Consider the following 20,262-nt stretch of genomic DNA (forward strand, 5'->3'; position numbering starts at 1 on the left):
GGATGACTCCTTTCTTCCTCAGAACAACAAGGAATGGGCAACTGCATCTCCCTCTCAGGAACAACCACAAATCTCGGGGCTTCAGCGCTGAAGGAGCCCTTGGAGGTGTTGATGGTGACCATCATCATCATCATCATCATCATCATCATCACCTCCACAACAGCAATAGCCAGCCCAAACAGAGCCCTTACTGTGGGTCAGCTACTCTTCTCGTGCTTTTTACTAATCAGCTCATGTAATCAACAATTTTACTAAGGAGGATACGGAAATGCAGAGAGGTTAAGTAACTTGCCCAAGGCCACACAGCTGATGAATGGGCAGAACTGGGCTGGAATCCAGGTTTTCTGAGACCTTACAGTCAACTGTCTTTCGGACATAAGCCTCAGATAATTTCTCCTAGCACAGAAACTGTTCTGAGTTGCCATTGCACATTTAATGACCACAAACTACTCTTGTAAATTATTTCTCTTTTATAAAATTGACCAAAGCAGGCAGTGACCTATCTGTCCCAAAGTCATCTTGTATATCCTGCAATAATGATGTGGGTCGTACTTTGCCATCTACATAGGCTGTAATTTGGAATATTTGTGAGCCAATATGGTCAGAGGATTATTCAAAAATCAATTTTATAGGATCACAAATCTCCCTTCCTCACACAAGAAAGCATGTGGAGGTCAATATAAGAAAATAAAGTAGAAGAAGACACCTTGGGGTGGTCTTGGATGGCTCTCCACTCCTACATCTACTCATCTCTGAAAGGTCTCTCATCCCTTCCACTCCCATCCACCACCCTGGACATTGCCTTGATCCCTCTCCTCAGCAAGTCCAGAGTTCTCTGCAATGACTTCCTACCTCAAGGTTGTTAACCCATCCTTCTCATCGTAGCCAGAGGAATCCTAGAAAATCCCGTCAGGTCATTCTCTTGCTTAAAGGGATCTGATGACAGAGGCAGAAAGCAGGTGGTGGTTGCCAGAGCTGGGTGGAAAAGGTGGGGGGAGGCAGAGATGTTGTTTAATGGGCACAGAGTTCCAGTATGGGAAGATCAAACAGTTCTGGAGACAGATGGTGGTGACCGGTGCGCCATGATGTGAAGGCACTTGACGCCACCGAAAGATACACTTAAAAATGATTAAAATGGTCTCAATCTTACCACAATAAAAATAAATAAATAAAAATATGGACGCCTGGCTGGTTTAGTCAGTAGAGCTCATGACTCCTGATCTTGGGGTCGTGAGTTCAAGCCCCACGTTGGGCACAGAGCTTACTTAAAAAATAAATAAGTAAATAAATAAATAAAGAGAATCTGGTGATTCCTAGTAGTCTCAGGATGCAACACCCATTCCTCAGAAAGACATGCAAGGCTCCTCAGAATGTGGCCCCACTCTTCATTAGCAACCCTATCTCCCACTTCCTTGCGGGGACCACACCCTTACACCATGTCCCACCCATTCTGTTACCCAGACACACCATGTTTTCTCATGACTCCTTGCCTCTGTCTATACTGTTCCATCTCTCTAGAGTGTACTTCTCCCCCTGCCCCCCAATAGTCAAGATCATCTTAATCTTTAAGACTCATTTAAACCAGGTCACCTCCTCTGGGAAGCCTTCCCACCTCGAAACACCTGGCACAGATTTGACCTTCTTCTTTAAGGCACAGGCCCTGCCTTTGTCCCCTCAGTCTCCCCAAGGCCTAGCAGACAGTCAATAAATGTTTGTTAACTGTTTAATGAATAAGATTTTTGTCTCCATCCTGGGGGAGCTTTGCAAGACATACATAAATGAAGTGATTCATTTCTTAAAAGTATGATGCAATCTAGAGGTGGAATAGCGTCTTCCATGAGAGAGAGAGAGAGAGAGAGATCTTTGTGGATCTGGGAGGAGGTCAAGTTTGAGTGGGGACAAGCCTTCCAGGTAGAGGCGTCAATGACAGCAAAGCCCCCCTTTCTTTCTTCTGGAGAAAGATGAGATCCACCCTAAGGCTTTTCCCAGACTCCAACTTTCATGTGCCCCCCTGGCTTTTGCCAAGTATAACTGCGACTCAGGTCATGGTCCCAGGGTCCTGGGATCGAGCCCCGCATCGGGCTGCCCGCTCAGCGGGAGCCTGCTTCTCCCTCTCCCACTCCCCCTGCTTGTGTTCCCTCTCTCGCTGTGTCTCTGTCTGTCGAATAAATAAATAAATCAATCTTAAAAAAAAAAAAGAAAAGAAATGGGGATGGTGGAGAATCCCTTCGGGGGGCATCAGCAAGGCTGCCTCGGATTTCATTGAGGTTGGAGCCAACGCAGGGTCTAGGGCCCAGTGTCTTGCACCCATGGAGTGCGGTAGGGATGCGTGTCTGGGATCCAGTGGCTGAAACAACAGGGATCTCTCTGAGTAAGGTCTGCAGTGCGATTTGGGCTGTGGTTCTGGCTACATACCTCCCTAGCGCCCACCCATTTTAGAGGCCTGGTTTGCCAGCCTTCCTCATGATCAGTAAGAAGTAATGGTCTCATATGTAAGTCCACAAGAGTCAGTTTCCGTCACTTGCAGCTAAGGACCCTGATGTTGTAATTAACCTTGTCCAAGCTGGGTCCCGGGGTCTTCAGGAAGGGCGAGGGAAACCTGCATTTCCTGAGCACCTCCTAGCTAACGTGGCTACATGTGCTTTTCTCACTGAGGTTCTAAGGGTCCTGGGGGCCCTGTGATGCTCTCATCTGGGCCAGGCCCGAGCCTCAGCAGGCGGCCTCCCAATCCCCACACAGGCAGCCACAACCTTCTGTCAGAGTCCTGAGACTGCCTTCTGCCTGCCGCTGGTGAGCAAAGTCTCATTTCACCGACTTCCTGGAGGTTGTGGGTTTTTTACATCTCTCTTATTTGGTCTCGTGGTCTAAATCCATTGGCTCAAGACACGACAAGTGGCTGCCTTTTCCCCTTTATTTCCGGAAGCTGTGGGACGGCTGTATTCTGTGTGAACACGCTGGGGCTGGCTGGCCAGTTTCCAGGCTTCAGGACCAGGGGCAGGGAGAGGGGCGGGGGATCCTTCCTTCACGGGCCTCCATTAGAGCAATCGCCGTCTCCAGGAGCTCAGAGCGGAGCAGGGTGACGTGGACTCCTTCCTTCCAGGGGAGGCTTTTGATGGAACAAGCTTTCTGTGTTTTGTTTCGATGTATGATGCCCCCAAATTTCTTACCTGGGCTTATCCTGGCTTTCAGGAAATCCAGAAGAGAAATTGTGCAAATTAATCAGGGAGTTATTACATTCAAAAGAATCCCTTCCTCTGCAAAAGGTCGCCTGCCTGGGTTCTCTTCATCACCAGACCCGCGGCAGGTGGGAGCTTGTTCACAGAGCTGGATGGGACTGCAGGGAAGGAAGGCCCTAGGGGGCTGCCTGGAGCTTCTGGCCCCTCCCAGCTGAAGTCATGGGTGCCTCCAGCCGGGGGCTGGACCCAGGCCAGTCCGAAGCCTTCCTGAGCAAGCAGCCTCAGCTCACCCTGTCCTGAGGCCACTGTGTGCCTGCCCATGACTCCTCCCTCCATCCGTCCTTTGTTCATTTGTCCACTTGGCCATCCATTTCTCGGCACGCAGTGTATCCACCAAGCACTCTGCCAAGCACTCTGTGGGGCACCAGGGCTACGCAAGCAAATCACGGAGGCATAATCCCACCTTCCCGGTGCCTCAGCCTGTCAGGGAATCAGACCAGGAGAAGTGTGCTTCATGCTCAGGGAGCTCACCCAGCTGGGAGGGGATAGGAGGGTCATTTCTGCTGAGATTCTGGAAATGAGAAGGTAAAGATGTGAGGAAAGAGGGGATAGCAGGAGCAAAGCTTAGAAGGGGCAGAGGCCCAAGAGAAAGAGGGGAAAGCCAAGAGATAAGGAGAGGGGCTTCAGGGAGATCACTGGGGGCTCATGAGTCCCCGGAAGGATTCTGAGTTGATCCTGTTTATCTCAGGAGCACATAAACAGCACTGTTCAAAGCGCTTTATCAACATTAACTCATCAAATCCTCATGTTGACCCTTTGAAGAGGTATTATTGTTATCATCATCCCCTTTTCACAGATGGGGAAACCAAGGCACAGAATAGTTTGGTAACCTGCCCAAGATCACATATCTAGTGAGGAGTGGAGCCAGGATCCAAACCCAGGCCGTCTGGCTTCTAGTCCAACCAGGAGCTGCAGCCAAATGCTGCTGAAGGATTTCAAGCAGGAAAGTAATGCAAGGGTCAGATTCGCATTTTTTTTTTTTACCAGATCCTCCCTGTGCAGGGGCCAGGAGGTTACCATAACCAGTCTCCCCAGTGCGGCCTGCACTTGTTAAGCTGCCTATGTGGCTGAGCTGGTTACGGCAGAAGGAGGTGAAGAAGCAGAAGAGATTCCGTGTCTGGATACCAAGCTCTCGCTGGGTGGTCCGCATTCCAACATGCTGTCCAGAGCTCTTTGCAGAGCACTTGCTGTGAGAGTCATACAATCGAGTCCTGTGTGCATTGTTCTCCAACAGTTCTGTGTTCCTTCAACCGTTCAACTGTCCTGAATTGTCTGCAGATGAGTCATAATTTGGGAGATGTTGAAGATTTGCTGCTTTATGTACCAAAATGCATATCTGAATATATAGATATATGTATATAGTGTATAACTGACTTCTTCAACAACAACAAAATGAGAACATCTTGAACATTTTTGGGTGATGATGAAGGCTCTTTGCTATACACCTCGGCCCTGTCTGAGATACATTTGCCGTGTGCCCTTCGACTAATTGGCGCCAACCTCTTGAGCTTTTTTATGTGCTTTTTGTGGGTTTGAGGTCTCCACGCTGACAACTGATTGCCTTGCATAGAGGGGATGCCCGTTGGCCCCTGGGGACAGGCCTTTGAAAGCCTCAGCTCTTACTCAGCTCTGCATCATCAGGTGAGAAGGGAAAGTGGATTCAGAGGGACTCCCAGGTGTAGTTCTACTCCTGCCTTCTAAACAGCCACCTCTAGACCCCGCAGGCTTGGAAACCAGGTAGGTGAGCACGTGAGAACTGAAAAGAGAGGGAGAGTTGCCCAGTTCCTCCCTGAGCCCCGGGTTTTGCACCCCACCTCTGGGCTCTCCGCCAAGGTCCTCGTAGGCACGGGCTGTGTCTTAATCATTTTTGGAATCCCAGCCCCTAGGACAGTGTCTGGCACATGGTAGACCCTTCAATACTTTGTTGAACGACTTAGCAAGAAATTGGTCCTGAGTTAGGGTTGGGAGCGCTCCTCGGAGTGTAGTGTGTGTAAACATTCGTGCAGGAAGCTTAGGAAGGATTTCTGACTGCTCAGGGACCTGCCATGCTAACTTCAAGTCTCTTCGTGTGCTCCTCATAGCAGATGCAATCCCGTGTTTATGGCATTTGTGAATTTACTACCGTTCTAGTGATTTCATATACGATTGGGTGCAAACAATTGCTATTATTGGAAATGCCCCCCTTGATGGCCTCCATTCACTCACAAAACAAAACTTCGCTAAATCCCTTCTATGGGTCAGTCAGAGACACCAGGGACACGGAAGGCAGAGGAATTTCTGCCCACTGGAAGGTTACAAGCTAATGGGAGAGATGGACATGTAATTAATTAAAGGGAACAGACAAGGAATGAGAAGGTGCCCTCTCCCTGCAGATGTGTTGAGTGTAAAAACAGAGATTTTCTTTTTTTTTTTTAAAGATTTTATTATTTATTTATTTATTTGAGAGAGAGAGAGAATGAGAGAGAGCACATGAGAGAGGGGAGGGTCAGAGGGAGAAGCAGACTCCCTGCCGAGCAGGAAGCCCGGTGCGGGACTCGATCCAGGGACTCCAGGATCATGACCTGAGCCGAAGGCAGTCGCTTAACCAACTGAGCCACCCAGGCGCCCAAAACAGAGATTTTCATATGAAAATAAAATCAGCCACTGACTCACTGGCAGATATATACTCAGCTACCCACCAGCCTCAAATAACCAAACATTATTCCTGGGCTGCAAACATCGGAGCTTCTGTCTTCCCTCGCAGGTGGCTCAGAGTCTTGTTTATTGTGGCGGAAGAAGATGGAAATCAGACAGGCCTGTTTTTGAATCATAACTCCATTGCTTACCAATTTGGACTGGTAACGTAGCCTCCCTGAGCATCAGTTTATTCAACCACACAGTGGGGATTATAATACCTACCTTTTGTTGAGAGGGCACTAGAGACACAAGATCAAAAAAGAAAACTCTTGTGGGGGCCTGGCTGGCTGGCTCAGTTGGTAGAGTGTACAAATTTTGATCTTGGGGTTGTGAGTTCAAGCCCTATATTGGGCGTAGAGCTTACATTAAGAAAAAAGTGGGACGCCTGGATGGCTTAGTCAGTTGAGCATCCGACTCTGGATTTTGCCTCAGGTCATGATCTCAGGGTTCTGGGATCAAGCCCCATGTTGGGCTCTGCTCTCAGTGGGGAGTCTGCTTAAGGATTCTCTCCCTCCCTCTTCCTCTAGCCCCCCTCTGTTTGTGCTCTCTCTCTCTCAAATAAATAAATAAATCTTAAAAAAAAAAAAGGAAGAAAAGAAAACTCTTACTCTCAGGAAGCTCACAGTCTGACTGGGAGAGATTTATATGTCATAGACATATGCTTAAAGGTATTTAAAAATATCATATCATTTGTTGAGTGAAAAAAGAAAGTTACTGGTTGTATTAGTCGAGATTCTCCAGGGGAAAAAAAACCAATAGGATGTGTACATATACAGAAAGATATTTATTGGGATGCCTGGATGGCTCATTTGGTTAAGCATCTGCCTTTGGCTCAGGTCATGATCCCAGGGTCCTGGGATCGAACCCCGCATCAGGCTCCTTGCTCCGCGGGAAGCCTGCTTCTCCCTCTGCCTGCCACTCCCCCTGCTTGTGCTCTCTCTCTCTTTGAGAAATAAATAAATAAAATCTTTTTTTAAAAAAAGATATTTAGGGGCACCTGGGTGGCTCAGTCGTTAAGTGTCTGCCTTCGGCTCAGGTCATGATCCCAGGGTACTGGGATCGAGCCCCACATGAGGCTCCCTGCTCCACGGGAAGCCTGCTTCTCCCTCTCCCACTCCCCTTGCTTGTGTTCCCTCTCTTGCTATGTCTCTTTCTGTCAAATAAATAAATAAAATCTTTAAAAAAAATAAAAATAAAAAAAGATATTTATTGCAAGGAATCAGCAAATCCAAAATCTGCAAGGTGGGCCTATAGGCTGGAGACCCAGGAGAACCAATGTTTCTGTTTGAGCCTGAAGGCTGTCTGCTGGAGACTGAAGAAGAGCTGATATTTCAGATGAAGTCCAAAGACCATCTGCTGGAGAAGTCTCTCTTGCTCAAGGGAAACTACTCTTTGGTTGTTTTCAGGCCTTCAACTGATTGGATGTGGCCCACCCACAGTACAGAGCACAATCTGCTTACTCAAAGTCCACCAATTTAAATATAAATCTCTCCCTAAAACACCCTCACAGAATAATGTTTGATCAGATACCTGGGCACCCCACGGCTCAGCCAAGTTGACACATTAAATTAGCCATCACATTGAACAAAGTGAAGAATGCAATCTCATAAATGTAAAACCACATACATATATCCAAACAAAAAGAGAGATAGCTAGAAGGAGATCACCAAAATGCTAACAGTGGTCACTTCTCAGAATCAGCCTCTCAAGATCTTTTTAATCTCCCTTGAACATTTATGTATTGTTTCCTTTTTTGGTAGAATGAATGCTATTACATTTTCAGTTAACATTATCATCATCACAATCATCATTACAAAAGTGATCAAGCGTTTTAAAAAATACTCTATTGCCTAGCACATAGGAAATGCTGGGGAAATGGCAGAATGCTGGAACCCTTCCGCAAGAGGCCAGCTGACCAAAAGCTGCTTCAGGATACCTGACATTCTACCAGTGAAGTTTTGTTCTTCAAATGGAAGAGCTTTCTTTCCTCAAAATATAAGTCGTGGCAGAAGAAATATCACTTGAAGACTTACATGTTTGTTTGTTTGTTTTTAAGTAGGCTTCACATTGGACTCAACACAGGACTCGAACTCAAGACCCTGAGACCAAGACCTGAGCTGAGAGCAAGAGTCAGATGCTTAACCGACTGAGCCACCCAGGTGCCCCTAGACTTATATGGTTTTTAATGAAGGAATGACTTGATTTGTTTTTTTTTTCCTTAAAGCACACAGTGATTTTTTTTAGAATATAGTTATGTAGCCAAGGGGTGTCCAGAAGATGCCAGAAATGGGGTAACCATGGGCACAGAGGGATGCCTAGAGATGGCGAGAATAAACTTCTCCCACCGCAGGCCTGACGGGAAATGGAGTTCTCTAGGCCTGACCTGGCCTTATGCCAGGGAATGTCTGGAAGACTTCCCTGACCAAGCTCCCTTGATTTCCCTACCCGTCTGGGCTCTATGTGAATCTCACTTAGTGCCTCCAGGTAGAGTGAACAATGGGGACAACCCTTCAACTATCCACTAAACAGAAGTATTGATAATGATTACACAGGGATGTGGGTGAAGAGTCCCACTCAAATGTTTGTCAGTAAAATATCTGCCATATGGCAGGACAGGAAGAAGTTCCTCTGAAACGAACCCACTGCTCTGTGCAAATAAACTACCGAAACAATTTATGAGTAAACTCAACTGGGAGAACTCATACATTCTGAAATGTATACACCGACTGTGGCCATTCTGCAGGCCATTAACTCCACTAATTATGACAGTGATTGAAGAGATAAGGCTCCTTGCTGGGCAGACAGGCATCTCCCTGCCTCCAAACAGAGGGAAGGGAGGAAGAAATCTAGCATTTACTGAACATTTGCAATACGCCCAACATCTTCCTATGTGATAGCTCTACAACAATCTTGTGATGCAGGATGATTTTCGCAGGTTAGGGAACTGAAGTTCAGACAGGATCACGGCATCCAAGGTCAAACTGGAAATAAATAGCAGGGCTGGAATTTAGGATCTTCAGGCTTCAGATTCAATGTGCTCCCTCTTGCTCCAGCAGCTTCTTCTCACCAAGTAAAGAAAACAAGAACATCAAACAAATAAGTAATGACTTGTGAGTACTTTCTTTGTGAGCTGTCTGTTGCCTTGAGTGCTTGCCAGCACGTTGGATGTGGATGTTTAACACATTTTATCTTTATAGGATGAAACTCCTAGAGGACAGAGATTAGTCTGATCTTTCCTAGAGTCCCTAGAGCACTGAGCAAAGATCTGGCAGAGTGGAAACAGAGATGGGCTTGGCTGCCCAGATCGCGTGCAAGGGTCCAAATCCAGGTTCTGCCATTCACTAGCGAGGAGTTTTGCACATACTTAACCTCTCTGTGCTTTAGATTCCTTATCTGTGAGACAGAGGTGGTGATCATAGTAGTCTGACTTCACAGTGGCATTAAGCAGATTAAATGAGTTAATACAAAAGACGTAAAATAGTGTTTGACACATGTATTCACTCAGTAAATGTTAGCTTTTTATGTGTCGGGGAACCTGAAGTTCCCAGGGCTTTAATTTTCTCTCCCCGAGTTCTGTCAGGTGCAGAGGTGTTCAGATAAGCACTTGTCCCTTTAGACCCCCATAAAATACTTTGTAATTTCATCGTGGGCCATTATTTCGAAGCAGTTTTCACCCATGATTGCAGATGATTGTAACTATATGAGTTGGTGCTCAATGAATACTTGATGACTGAATGAAAAGCAGAAATTTTAAAGACTGAGTTACAGAGAGCAGCGAAAACTTGCCCAAGGTCACCCAGGGAGATGGCAGCACAGCCCAGACTTTCCGAAAAAGAATTAGTGTGCTTGCCCCTTCCCTCCCTGCCTACCACAGAGGTTCAGTCCCCTGATAATCGCCTTCAAGGGTCTCTGTGTCCCATCCACCTCCACCGGTATGTCCCCTTGCTTGGGCTGTCTCTAATTTCTAAGCTTGAAATTCACTGGTCATACAGAAAGCATTTTATCTGACCTTCCACATGCAAATTCTTTCCATTGGGATTTCTTGGTGTCCGGCTCCACCCCAGCCCGCATGGCCATAAACACTTGTGTGTCTGCAGCTTGGCCCCAGGGATTCCAGAAATAACAGCAGGGCCCTACATTAGAGCGCTAGGACATAGTGAGGCATTTTTGCATTGACACAGGCCTTTTCCAACCCAGGCCTCTCCTGTCCGTCAAAGCACAAAGCAACCTTTACAAGTCAGGACAGGGAGGGGCCCGTAGGAGGGAGTTTAGATTTCTGGAGAGTCTGTACCTTCTCCTGCCATCTGTGCGAACTCTCAGATCTTCCATTCTAGAGATTCTCCAGATCTGCTCCAGTCCCCAGTTAGATTTGAAATTCTTTCTCAGCTGTGGCATTCTTCGGCTTTCAAAGACCCACTCCCTTGCACGTGTTGGAACCAGAATCACAGCAGTGTGAGCCCAGATGGCAATTTTCATCTTAAGATGGCACAGAGATCTCTTCCCAGACACCCAGGAAGGCCACCTGAATTGTCAGGCATTGGCGACCTGCCAAGAGCGAAGGGCGTGGCTGGAGGGGTGTGCCTAGTTTAAAGAGAAAAGAAAGTGCTAGTGGTGACCCTGAATAAAAGGCATCTGGGGCAAACTTTCTCACTTCAGAAGAGTGTGAGCAGGAGAAAGTCTAGGAGAAAGTCAAAAGTGAACATCTAGGAGAGAATTTTAGGTTTCCAAGTGTCCTCTCAAAAATAACACCAGAAAATGAAACCCATATACACATAAAACGATGTGTAAAAAAATTATGTATTTAGATGCATAACCTGGAAAGACCAGACAGAGATATAAGAACAGCTGCTTTGGGCGGGGAGGGGTGCATAATGTGCGTTTTTCTCCAAATTATCCTGATTGGCAGGATAAAATTAGAACATCTGGCCATTGCCGGAGAGACCTGCCTGGACTTTCTCGGGAATTTTACAAGGGAATTTTTGGCTTTAGGTGCCCGTCTGAAAACTTGAGTTGGTCATGAAAAGTCATTCTTAAGCGACTTTCTCCAGGAACGAATTCCTCTTTAATGGGGACGGGATTATTTCTAATTCGCAGCTCCAATCGCAACGTCATTAAAAGCTGGGTTCAGTGCATGGAGCTCCAAACCTTTGTCACGAATGGGGAAGGTGGAGGAAAGAAAGGAGCTTGTGCAACCAAACAGCCGCTTATGTCACCATCCCGGGCCCTCCTCACCAGAGCCGAGGGGAGCCGCGGCTGCATTAGCCCTCAAGATGCAATGCACCATCTGCGGCGGGGCTGCAGCAGGAGACACGGCCACCGCGGGAGAGGTGGGGCGAGACTCCCGCTCCCGTGCCGCACCCACAAGTGCTGCGGGTGGCGGGGAGGATGAGGGGAGTTGGTAACAGCATCGCCATGGCAACAGTGACGTCCTTTTACCCTGGATCTAATTGGAGGAAACCCCGTGGCCGAAGCCGCAGCCTGCCGGCCAACCTAACTTGCCCAAGCCGACCCACCCTCCTAGCCTCCGCTTCCCCTCCCGCCCCGCCCTCTTTGCCCCCTTCCGCGCGCTCAGTCCTCATTGGCCAGCCGCGGATCTGGAGGCGGGACTCTCGGGAGCATCTCGGCGCGTCATTGGGCGGCAGGAGCAAGGGCAGCGGCGCGGCGGCCCGTCCCTCGGCTCCGGGGTAGGCTGAGACGGGAGGGTCCTCGGCTAAAGCCAAAAGCCGATCAAAGTGGTGGGACTCGCGCCGCGGCCGCGGAGACGTGAAGGTGAGCGCCACGGTCGCCCCTGGCCCTCCTGGGCCTGGCCGGGCCTGAGGGCAGGGCGGGAGGCCGGCCCTCGGGAGCGGCCGGCCTCGACGCCGCTCTCAGGGACGGCTCTGGCGGCAAGGTGTGGGCCAACGGCCGCTTCCATCTTGGGCCGGGCGGGCGCGGGAGCGGCCCTTCCTCCTCCCCTTACCCCGGGCCGCCTCCGCGGGGCGCCCCTCGGCCTCCCGGGCGCTGGCGGGGAGCGTGGGCGGGGGAGGGAAATTCAACTGGGTGGCGCGTGCGGGGACGGACAATAGGGGCGGCTGGCGGGCGGCGGGCGGCCCCGGGTGGCGGGTGCATTGTCTGACGGCGCCGCCCCCGCCTTTCTGTCCGCGCCGCCACCCGCAGGCCGTCCGCACGCCTCCTCCCGATCCGGGTCGGTGCTCGCCCTCGCTCTCCTCTCCGCGTCCCCATGGAGAAGACGGAGCTGATCCAGAAGGCGAAGCTGGCCGAACAGGCCGAGCGCTACGACGACATGGCCACCTGCATGAAGGCCGTGACCGAGCAGGGCGCCGAGCTGTCCAACGAGGAGCGCAACCTGCTCTCGGTGGCCTACAAAAACGTGGTCGGGGGCCGCAGGTCCGCCTGGAGGGTCATCTCGAGCATCGAGCAGAAAACCGACACCTCGGACAAGAAGTTGCAGCTGATTAAGGACTATCGGGAGAAAGTGGAGTCTGAGCTGAGGTCCATCTGCACCACGGTGCTGGTGAGTCTGCACTTGTCCGGGCTGGGGAGAGAAGGGGTTGCGGGAGCCGGGGAATTGTGCGACTGGGGCGCCAAGGCCCTTTTGTGTGTGAAGCCTTTCATTGAGAATTTCATGGGAATGGGAAAGAAACGTGGGCCGGGGCTTGCCTAATTGTCTGCCGACGTGTGGAGGATTTTAGAAGGTTAGCCTTGGCCTCCTGAATGTGTTGTTTCAGTTCTTGAGACTCAAAAAGCTGCTTTTCCAGAGGTGAGCAGATCTTCGCCCAGATGCTGGGTTGCTACCAAACTGTGTAACTTTGAAACATCCAAGTAGGTTTTTGCAAGACTGAATATCATTTTCCTAAGAGTACTGAGGAGATCTGGGAACCCTTTAAATGAACGGAATCAACTCCCAGGCTCCATCCAGCCTGTTGGAAAGAAGGTGCAGGCACCTTTTCGATAGAGACGCAATGTGTGTGTAGTAGGTTTTCCTCCCAAACCTAGTAATGGAAATTTACTTCAAAAATCTGAACAGATACTTCATTTTTCAAGTAACAGTGTCTGTTGAGCTTTTCCGTGCTAAAAGGAGTGGAGGGGGTGGGGAAAGTTGGGTAACTGTGAAGAAGGTACAGATAAATCCAAAGGACAAAATGTCCTGATAAATTTCAGTATTTGATAACATTTTCTCGCTATTATTTAGTTACGTTTAAACACTAATAAATCGAATCAAATTCATTTCTGGTGTGGAGCAGGCAAGGAAAGCTGTCCAGGTTGTGAACTGTCCAGTCTTAGCATTGGGTGGAGTAGGTGACTGCTCTGATTCACTCTTACTAGTGAGAGAGAACATTTTTAGCTTTGTCATGGCATTGGAGCTTTTGATCAGTAACTTAAGGTTTTAAATTTTAAACGCCAGCATTATATCCTGGAGTGTTTTTTTAAGTACAACTTTTACAAAAGGCCTACTGATTTTGGGCGTTTTAGGTGGGCTTTGAAAGGCAAGTGTGCTAGATTGGTGATTATTCAGGAGGCAATAGAAGAGAAAATGCCTCTTTCCTTCCCAACCCTCTCGTTCTTGCCCCATCAGATAACAAATGGCAGGAATTTTTTTTTTTTTTTTTACTTCTTTAACCTAGTTTTCTAATACAAATAATGGGTGATCTGGTCAAAGTCCTGGCTAATGGAGATAGCAGGTAAAGGGGCGATGCAGAGAGTGTACTTTATATTTATAGGTCTCCTTAGCTTCCACTCCCTCCCTGGCATGGAGGAGGCACTTTAAAAGCTTTTCAAACTGAATTGCTGCTGCTTGACTTCAAGAAATTTGCCAACTTGAAAGAGATGGCAGACTTCAGTAGCATATGGTAATGGTTATTGACAACATTGACTCTGTGAGCAAGGGAAGACTCCTACAAATTCCATGTGTTAAGGAGAAGCTTTTCTATGTATATAGGACTTGGGTGCTCTCACAGCATGTTTCAGTCTCTTTCTGTTCAGTTATTACTTCGTGTTTTGTTACTTACCTTGCAGCAATTCAGAATTACCACAGAGCTTTTCCTCTTCTCTAGCAAGTGAACTCTGGGCCAAAGGAATATCTTTTATTTGGTGGTTCTTATAAATTTAGTTTGTATGATGGCGTGAGTAGAGTTTTGCTTAGTTGACAAGTGACTTGAAAGACCAGGTATATTAGACTTTTCTAGAGATCATTTCAATAGGAGAGAACCCCTGAAATGAGGACAATTTTTTTTATACGAAGTGAAATAGAGTTTAGTTTGATTCGTTGGAGACGCCAAGGTGTAAGTAAAATATTTTTATTAACAAAATGGCTTCAGAAACTAATTGTGACTTGATGTGCAGCCTATAAAGAAATCTTGGGAAAGCCCATCTTCAAGTTGGCAACTGTTTTTGAGAGCTTCGTATGTGCAAGGCACTTTGCTAAGCAGTATGGGGAAGAAAAAAACGAAGAACCATAGATTTTTGTCCTCTAATAATTGATAATACAGAGTGCATGTGAGAAATTCCCAAGTATGTAATTCCCATAAGATGCTTATGAACAAAATGCTACGTAGTTCAAAGGAAACCGAAACCTCAGGAAAGGCTTCACAAAGCGTGGTTTTGGAGTGAGCTTTGATAGAGGAGAGTCGGGAAAGGGAGGTTGGAACCATATAAGAGAATGTCAGAGTGAGATTTCTTCATTTGGTTGACAGTGAGGGAGGCACTGAAGATTTTTGAATGGTTTTTGAATGGCGTACATGTCGCAGCATCTAGAATTCATGGTTTGAGTGCTGATTACCGGCTTGTAACCTTAACTGACAGACAAGAAGGAAGTGATAGACTAGTGAGCAAAGCCTGATGATTGATAAGTTAGTAATTTAATGCAGATTCTACCAAAATAATGAGGAAAGAAGAGTGAAACATGAGATTTCTGAACATGGGTGCTAAAATGAGACTTTCTCTTTTTTCCTTTGGTGAACAGGAAGGTGAATTTGGTGTGGAGAAAGTAAGTGAAACTGACTTGTTATAGAAGACTAGTAAAAAAGTAACCTGAAGGATGGGCAAAATTTTGATCCTAAATAGCAGAGATTCTTAGCCTTTCTCTTTTATAGAGCAGTAGGTTGGGGGTGGAATTATTTGGACTATTTACTCAAAATAACCATGGAGGACAACTTTCAACTCTTGATAATCACTGTATTGAGAGAGGATACTGAACTGTAGAGGCAGGAAAAAATGCTAAAGTCCAAATGAGTAATTGAAAGAGCAAAGGAGATTAAAGAGGGCCCAAATGGCCAAGACCAAACTCTTCGTAGTATCTTAGAGAGGTTAGAGATTTCACCCAGTTACCGGTCTCTCAGGGTTGTTTGTGAAACCAGAGGGTTGGGCTAAGTTTCTGGGTCTCTTTTCATTCTCATTTTGGGGGACTAGAAAGTTCTACAGATCCTAGCCATTCAACCTCTGTTCTGACTTTCTCCCAACTCTAAAATGAGTAATTTTTAAAGTCCAGGTTGAAGAACATGTCATTGACAGTGTATGAAATGTTGGAAAACTAACATCTATAGCAAAATGGTTTCAGGAGGAGGAGGTGATGCATGAGTTGTTGGTTTATTGGGAGTAGCAAAGTTTAAGCAAGAAAGATTAGTAAGTTGTATGACAACCATGCAGGGTAAATATCAGATGTGGGGTGTTTGGGAGTCATCAGGAACTTAGGTGTGAGGTAAGGGCAAATTAAAGAAATCAGAAGGTTCACCAGAGCCTTCTGGGACTTGGTAACAAAATTTGTCATCTACAAAGTCAGTGACCTTGGAGTAAGAACAAGACACTTAGAGAACGTATACAAGATAACGTCTGTCTCAGACAACCCCATGTTATCCTTGGGTGTTGATGGTCTTTTAGTAGACTAATTTTAATAAGCTGGTTTGGTATAACATATAAATAATGTATGAAACTAAGGTGTATGTAAATAAGAATAATTTAAAATGGGATAACAAAACTGTGAAAGTTGTGTCTGTGTGTAAAAGCAATGTGACCTTAATTCAGTAATACGCTTGAATTTAGTTAAGGGTTCTAAATTAATCTTTTAATGAAAATGTGTCTTGTGTTGGTTATTATTTTGAAGTAAGACTGATCTTGATAGTTAATGAATCTTAATGTAGTTTTATTGACATAATGGAAAAATTATGGGCCCTAGAATCATACGGACTGTTTTTGAATCATTGCACCACAGCCTTACAGTTTTGTGACCACGGGCAAGTTTCTTAATCTCTTGGCCTGTTTCTTCATCTATAAATTGATGATGATGGTGCCTGCCTTAATAGGTTTGTAGTTAAAATCATATCAAGTAACTGACATTTATTAGGCATTTACTATACACTAAGCACTATTTTAAGCAATTTATATTCATTTTGTTCCCATAAGTTAAGTTGATAGTATTATTTCTGTTTTAACCTTGAGAGAACCGAGGCATGAGGAAGTTAAATAAGTTGGTCAACATCACGAAGCTAATAAATGGTAGAGCAGGGATTTGAACCCAAGTGGTCTGACTCCAGATGAAATTAAGTGAAACCCATTTTGCCCTAAATACAGGGTAGCTGACTGAAGATTACAGTGTGAATCTCTGTTTTGAGGAATTTGTACAGTTTAATATAGGCCATTATGTCTGTAAGTTGTGAAGGAGGGAAGATAGGTCTCTCTGGTGGACAAAACTCCCAGAGTCTATAATTTTGAAGCCCTCCTTATATACAGGATATCGCATAAAATTCTAAAACTTCTTGACTCTAGCATCTTGCCTTTATATTGTTAGCTCCTTGAAGCCAAGAGTTGTTTTTTTAAGAGTGAGATGGAATGGAATGTTGTGCGTACAGACATGTAAGTATGAAGTTAGATCAGTGGTTCTCAACCAGGTTGAATTTACCCCTTGGGGGGACATTTAGCAAGTTCTGGAGACAGTTTTTGCTTGTCAAGAGTGGGAAGGAAGGGTGCTACTAACATATGGTGAGTTAGAGGCCTGAATACTGCTAAGCATCATATAATGCACAGGAAAATCCACAACAACAAAGAATTACCCAGCCCAAAGTGTCAGTAATGCCAAGGTTGAGAAACTCTGGGCTGGATCATGAATAAAGTGAGCAGTATTAAGTTGTACTAGATTGTATAATGCCTTCCTTTGGGTTCTTTTTTTTTTTAAGATTTTATTTATTTGCGAGAGAGACAGCGAGAGAAAGCAGGAACAGGAAGAAGAGGGAGAAGCAGGCTCCCTGCGCCAAAGGCAGACCCTTAACCGACTGAGCCACCCAGGCACCCCTCCCTTTGGGTTCTTACTAACATGTTGGCATCTGTCTAGATGAACCCTTTGTCTAGACTTCAGTCATTTTTTTTTTCTTGTTACTATTGTGTGTGTGCTATTTTAACTCTATAGAGTTCACTTTTCTGACACTTAATCATTGAGTGTTGTATTTTCAAGGATGTGTATCATGGTTGCTTCCAAAGCTCTAAGCTTTGCTCTTTGAAAAACTTGGCACAGATTAAAAAGATGCAACTGAAATTATAATGACATTTATTAGGAAGAGGTGATTAAATTGATGAACAGCAAATATTCCCCTCTCATTCATAACTGCCATAAATGCTATTTTTATATGTGTAATGTGCATATGCATATGTGGTTCCAGGCTTTTAAACCCTTGGTGTGTGTTTATTTGGATGTTGCATAATTATACTAATGCTCTGTTGAACATTTAGGTTGTAAACAATTTTTCTCCATTATAAACAACACTGGGAAGAACATCCTTGCTGCATGCTTTATGCTAGGATTTACTTAGGTTAGGTTCTTGGAAGTGAAATTTCCAAATCAAAAGAAGGGCTTTTCTTTTTTCCACATAGCCCTCTGAAAAGATTGTGTGCATTTGCACTGTCATCAGCAGTTGAGAATGGCCATTTCCCCTTATCCTCTCCAGCACAGATAGGTTTTTGAGGCTAACAAAAATCTAGTGACTGGAAACGTTCAAATTTTACCTCCTTGTTCAGTATTGGAGGTAATGAGGACTATCTTTGTTCTCAGAAAGGCCTAGTTACCAGACTTTTTTTTAAGTCTCATATACAGTTTCACTTATAAAATGGTACCATAGCATGGGATTAGTTAATTCAAGGTGCTTAACAGTTCGGAGATCAGCTTGATCATATTGATGTTCTTATGTGATATTTCTCAATACCAGGTTTTGTGTTTAGCTCTAGTTGTTTCAGAGTAAGAACAGAATATATATTTGTACCATTGACTGTCTAGGTATTAAGGAGGAATGGTAGAGAAGGCATCATTTAAGATATATCAAGAGAAGAAAAATTATAGTTCATTCATTGATACTTTATACTCTTAATCTGTAGGTAAATCAATGATGAAGTTTTCTTTCTTTTATTTATTTTATTTTATTTTTATTTTATTTATTTATTTATTTATTTATTTGAGAGCGAGAGAGAGCGCGCAAGAGGGGGTAGGGTTAGAGGGAGAAGCAGACTCCCTGCCGAGCAGGGAGCCCGATGCAGGACTCGATCCCAGAACTCCGGGATCATGACCTGAGCCAAAGGCAGTTGCTTAACCAACTGAGCCACCCAGGCGCCCTCTTTCTTTTTTTTTTTTTAATATTTTATTTATTTATTTGACAGAGAGACAGACAGTGAGAGAGGGAACACAAGCAGAGGGAGAGGGAGAAGCAGGCTTTCTGCCGAGCAGGGAGCCTGATGCGGGGCTTGATCCCAGGACCCTGGGACCATGACCTGAGCCGAAGGCAGGTGCTTAACAACTGAGCCACCCAGGCGCCCCAATGATGAAGTTTTCTTGAATATTTCATGATAAATAATCTGACCAGACTTGAAAACATTGTTTGCATGTTGAAGTATTTCAAGACAAAATGATGATGATATCTAGAACTTCCAAATAATGGGTGGGGGCATAAATGAAACGAGGGTTTATGAATCAATATAGGTGCAGCTGGTTTTAATGGGAATCCATTATACTATTCTCTCTCTTGTGTGTGTTTGAAATTTTCCGTAATTAAAAAGGTTTTTCCCTCCTAGAAATTCCACTCCTGGGTATTTACATAAAAGGGATGAAGATGTAGGTCCAGAAAAAGACCTGGACAAGAATGTTAATAACAGCTTTATTCTGAGAGCAAAAGACTGGCGACAGTCCATTAATAGTAAAGCGGGTAAACTGTGGTATATTCACACAATGGAATACTACTCAGCAATAAAAAGGAATGGACTATTGCTATACACTACAATATAGGTGAATTTCAGAAACATGCTAAATAAAAGAAGCTGCGCAAAAAAGTCCTCGTGTGGGCACCTGGGTATTTCAGTCAGTTAAGCGCCTGCCTTCGGCTCAGGTCATGATCTCAGGGTTCTGGGATCAAGCCCCCCATTAGGGTCCCTGCTCAACAGGCAGTCTTGCTTGTCTGCTTCTCCCTCTCGCTCTGCTGCTCCACCCCCACCCCTCCTCCCCGCTCCTGCGCTCACACACTCTCTCTCAAATAAATAAATAAAATTTCTTTTAAAAAGTACATCGTGTAATTTCATTTATGTGAAATTCTAGAACAAGCAAAAGTAGTCTATGGGTGAAAAGTCAGAAGGATGGTGGCCTCTGTGCAGATGGAGGCAGAGATTGACTTGACTGGAGGGAACTTTCTTGGGTGATTGTAATGTTTTTTATGTTGATAAGGGTTTGAGTTCCACCAGTACATGCATTTGTGAAAACTCACCAAATGTACACCTAATGTTTATGCATTTCATTTTATACAAATTTTGCTTCAAAAGGAAAAGAACTAGTGATGCACATACTGGTGTCTTCAGTTTATGTGAAAACTAATAGAAATGGATGAGTATGTGATAAAGCAAGTACGCCAAAAGGTTAATAGTAAAATCTGGGTGGTGGGTATAGGGGTGTTCACTGTAGTTGGTGGTTGCCATAAATTAGGGGTATGATATTTTACACTGCTGTGATTGAATGCCTTTAAAACCTATAGCAAGATACAGTGAAACCTAGGTCTTACTGATGTCAAGATAAAAGCATGTATGGAAAGGTTTCGATATCCACCTCAGAGAAAGGGGTGATAGACTTGTCACCTTAGCTTTTGTTTTTATTTGGTGATGAATGTTAGATTGATGGAGTTATGGGTTATGGTGGAAGACTTACATAAGTGACCAATACTCTAGAGCAGTGTTTTTGTTTTTTTTTTTTGTCTTTTGTTTTTAGTAAACTCTGTGCCCAAGGTGGTGCTCAAACTCACCACCCCAAGATCAAGAGTCTCATGCTCTACCAACTGAGCCAGCCAACCCTACTTATAGAGCAGTGGTTTTCAAAGTTCTTGGATTCAAGACA

At 45.3% G+C, this 20,262-nt stretch overlaps 1 protein-coding gene and 1 non-coding gene across 5 annotated transcripts in view; both read left to right on the forward strand.

Annotated features, from left to right (window-relative positions):
- Nucleotides 1-1,182: 1,182 nt before the first annotated feature.
- TRNAR-CCU (transfer RNA arginine (anticodon CCU)) lies at nt 1,183-1,255 on the forward strand. The gene has a single exon. It is a non-coding gene; the product is annotated as a tRNA-Arg (tRNA).
- Nucleotides 1,256-11,523: 10,268 nt separating this feature from the next.
- YWHAQ (tyrosine 3-monooxygenase/tryptophan 5-monooxygenase activation protein theta) overlaps nt 11,524-20,262 on the forward strand; it is a 36,726-nt gene continuing 27,987 nt past the window's right edge. The window contains exons 1-3 of one of the 4 annotated variants that reach the window (XM_081797213.1): nt 11,524-11,681; nt 12,069-12,426; nt 14,875-14,898. In XM_081797213.1, the coding sequence (XP_081653339.1) occupies nt 12,133-12,426; nt 14,875-14,898 (318 nt within the window). In that variant the 5' untranslated portion in view covers nt 11,524-11,681; nt 12,069-12,132. Of the gene's footprint in view, nt 11,803-12,068; nt 12,427-14,874; nt 14,899-20,262 lie in introns of all 4 variants that reach the window. The other 3 variants (XM_081797214.1, XM_081797215.1, XM_081797216.1) reach the window with 3 other exon arrangements.

This window comes from Leptonychotes weddellii, chromosome 10, assembly GCF_054177405.1.
Source record: "Leptonychotes weddellii isolate Sample4059 chromosome 10, ASM5417740v2, whole genome shotgun sequence".
Taxonomy (NCBI): Eukaryota; Metazoa; Chordata; class Mammalia; order Carnivora; family Phocidae; genus Leptonychotes; species Leptonychotes weddellii.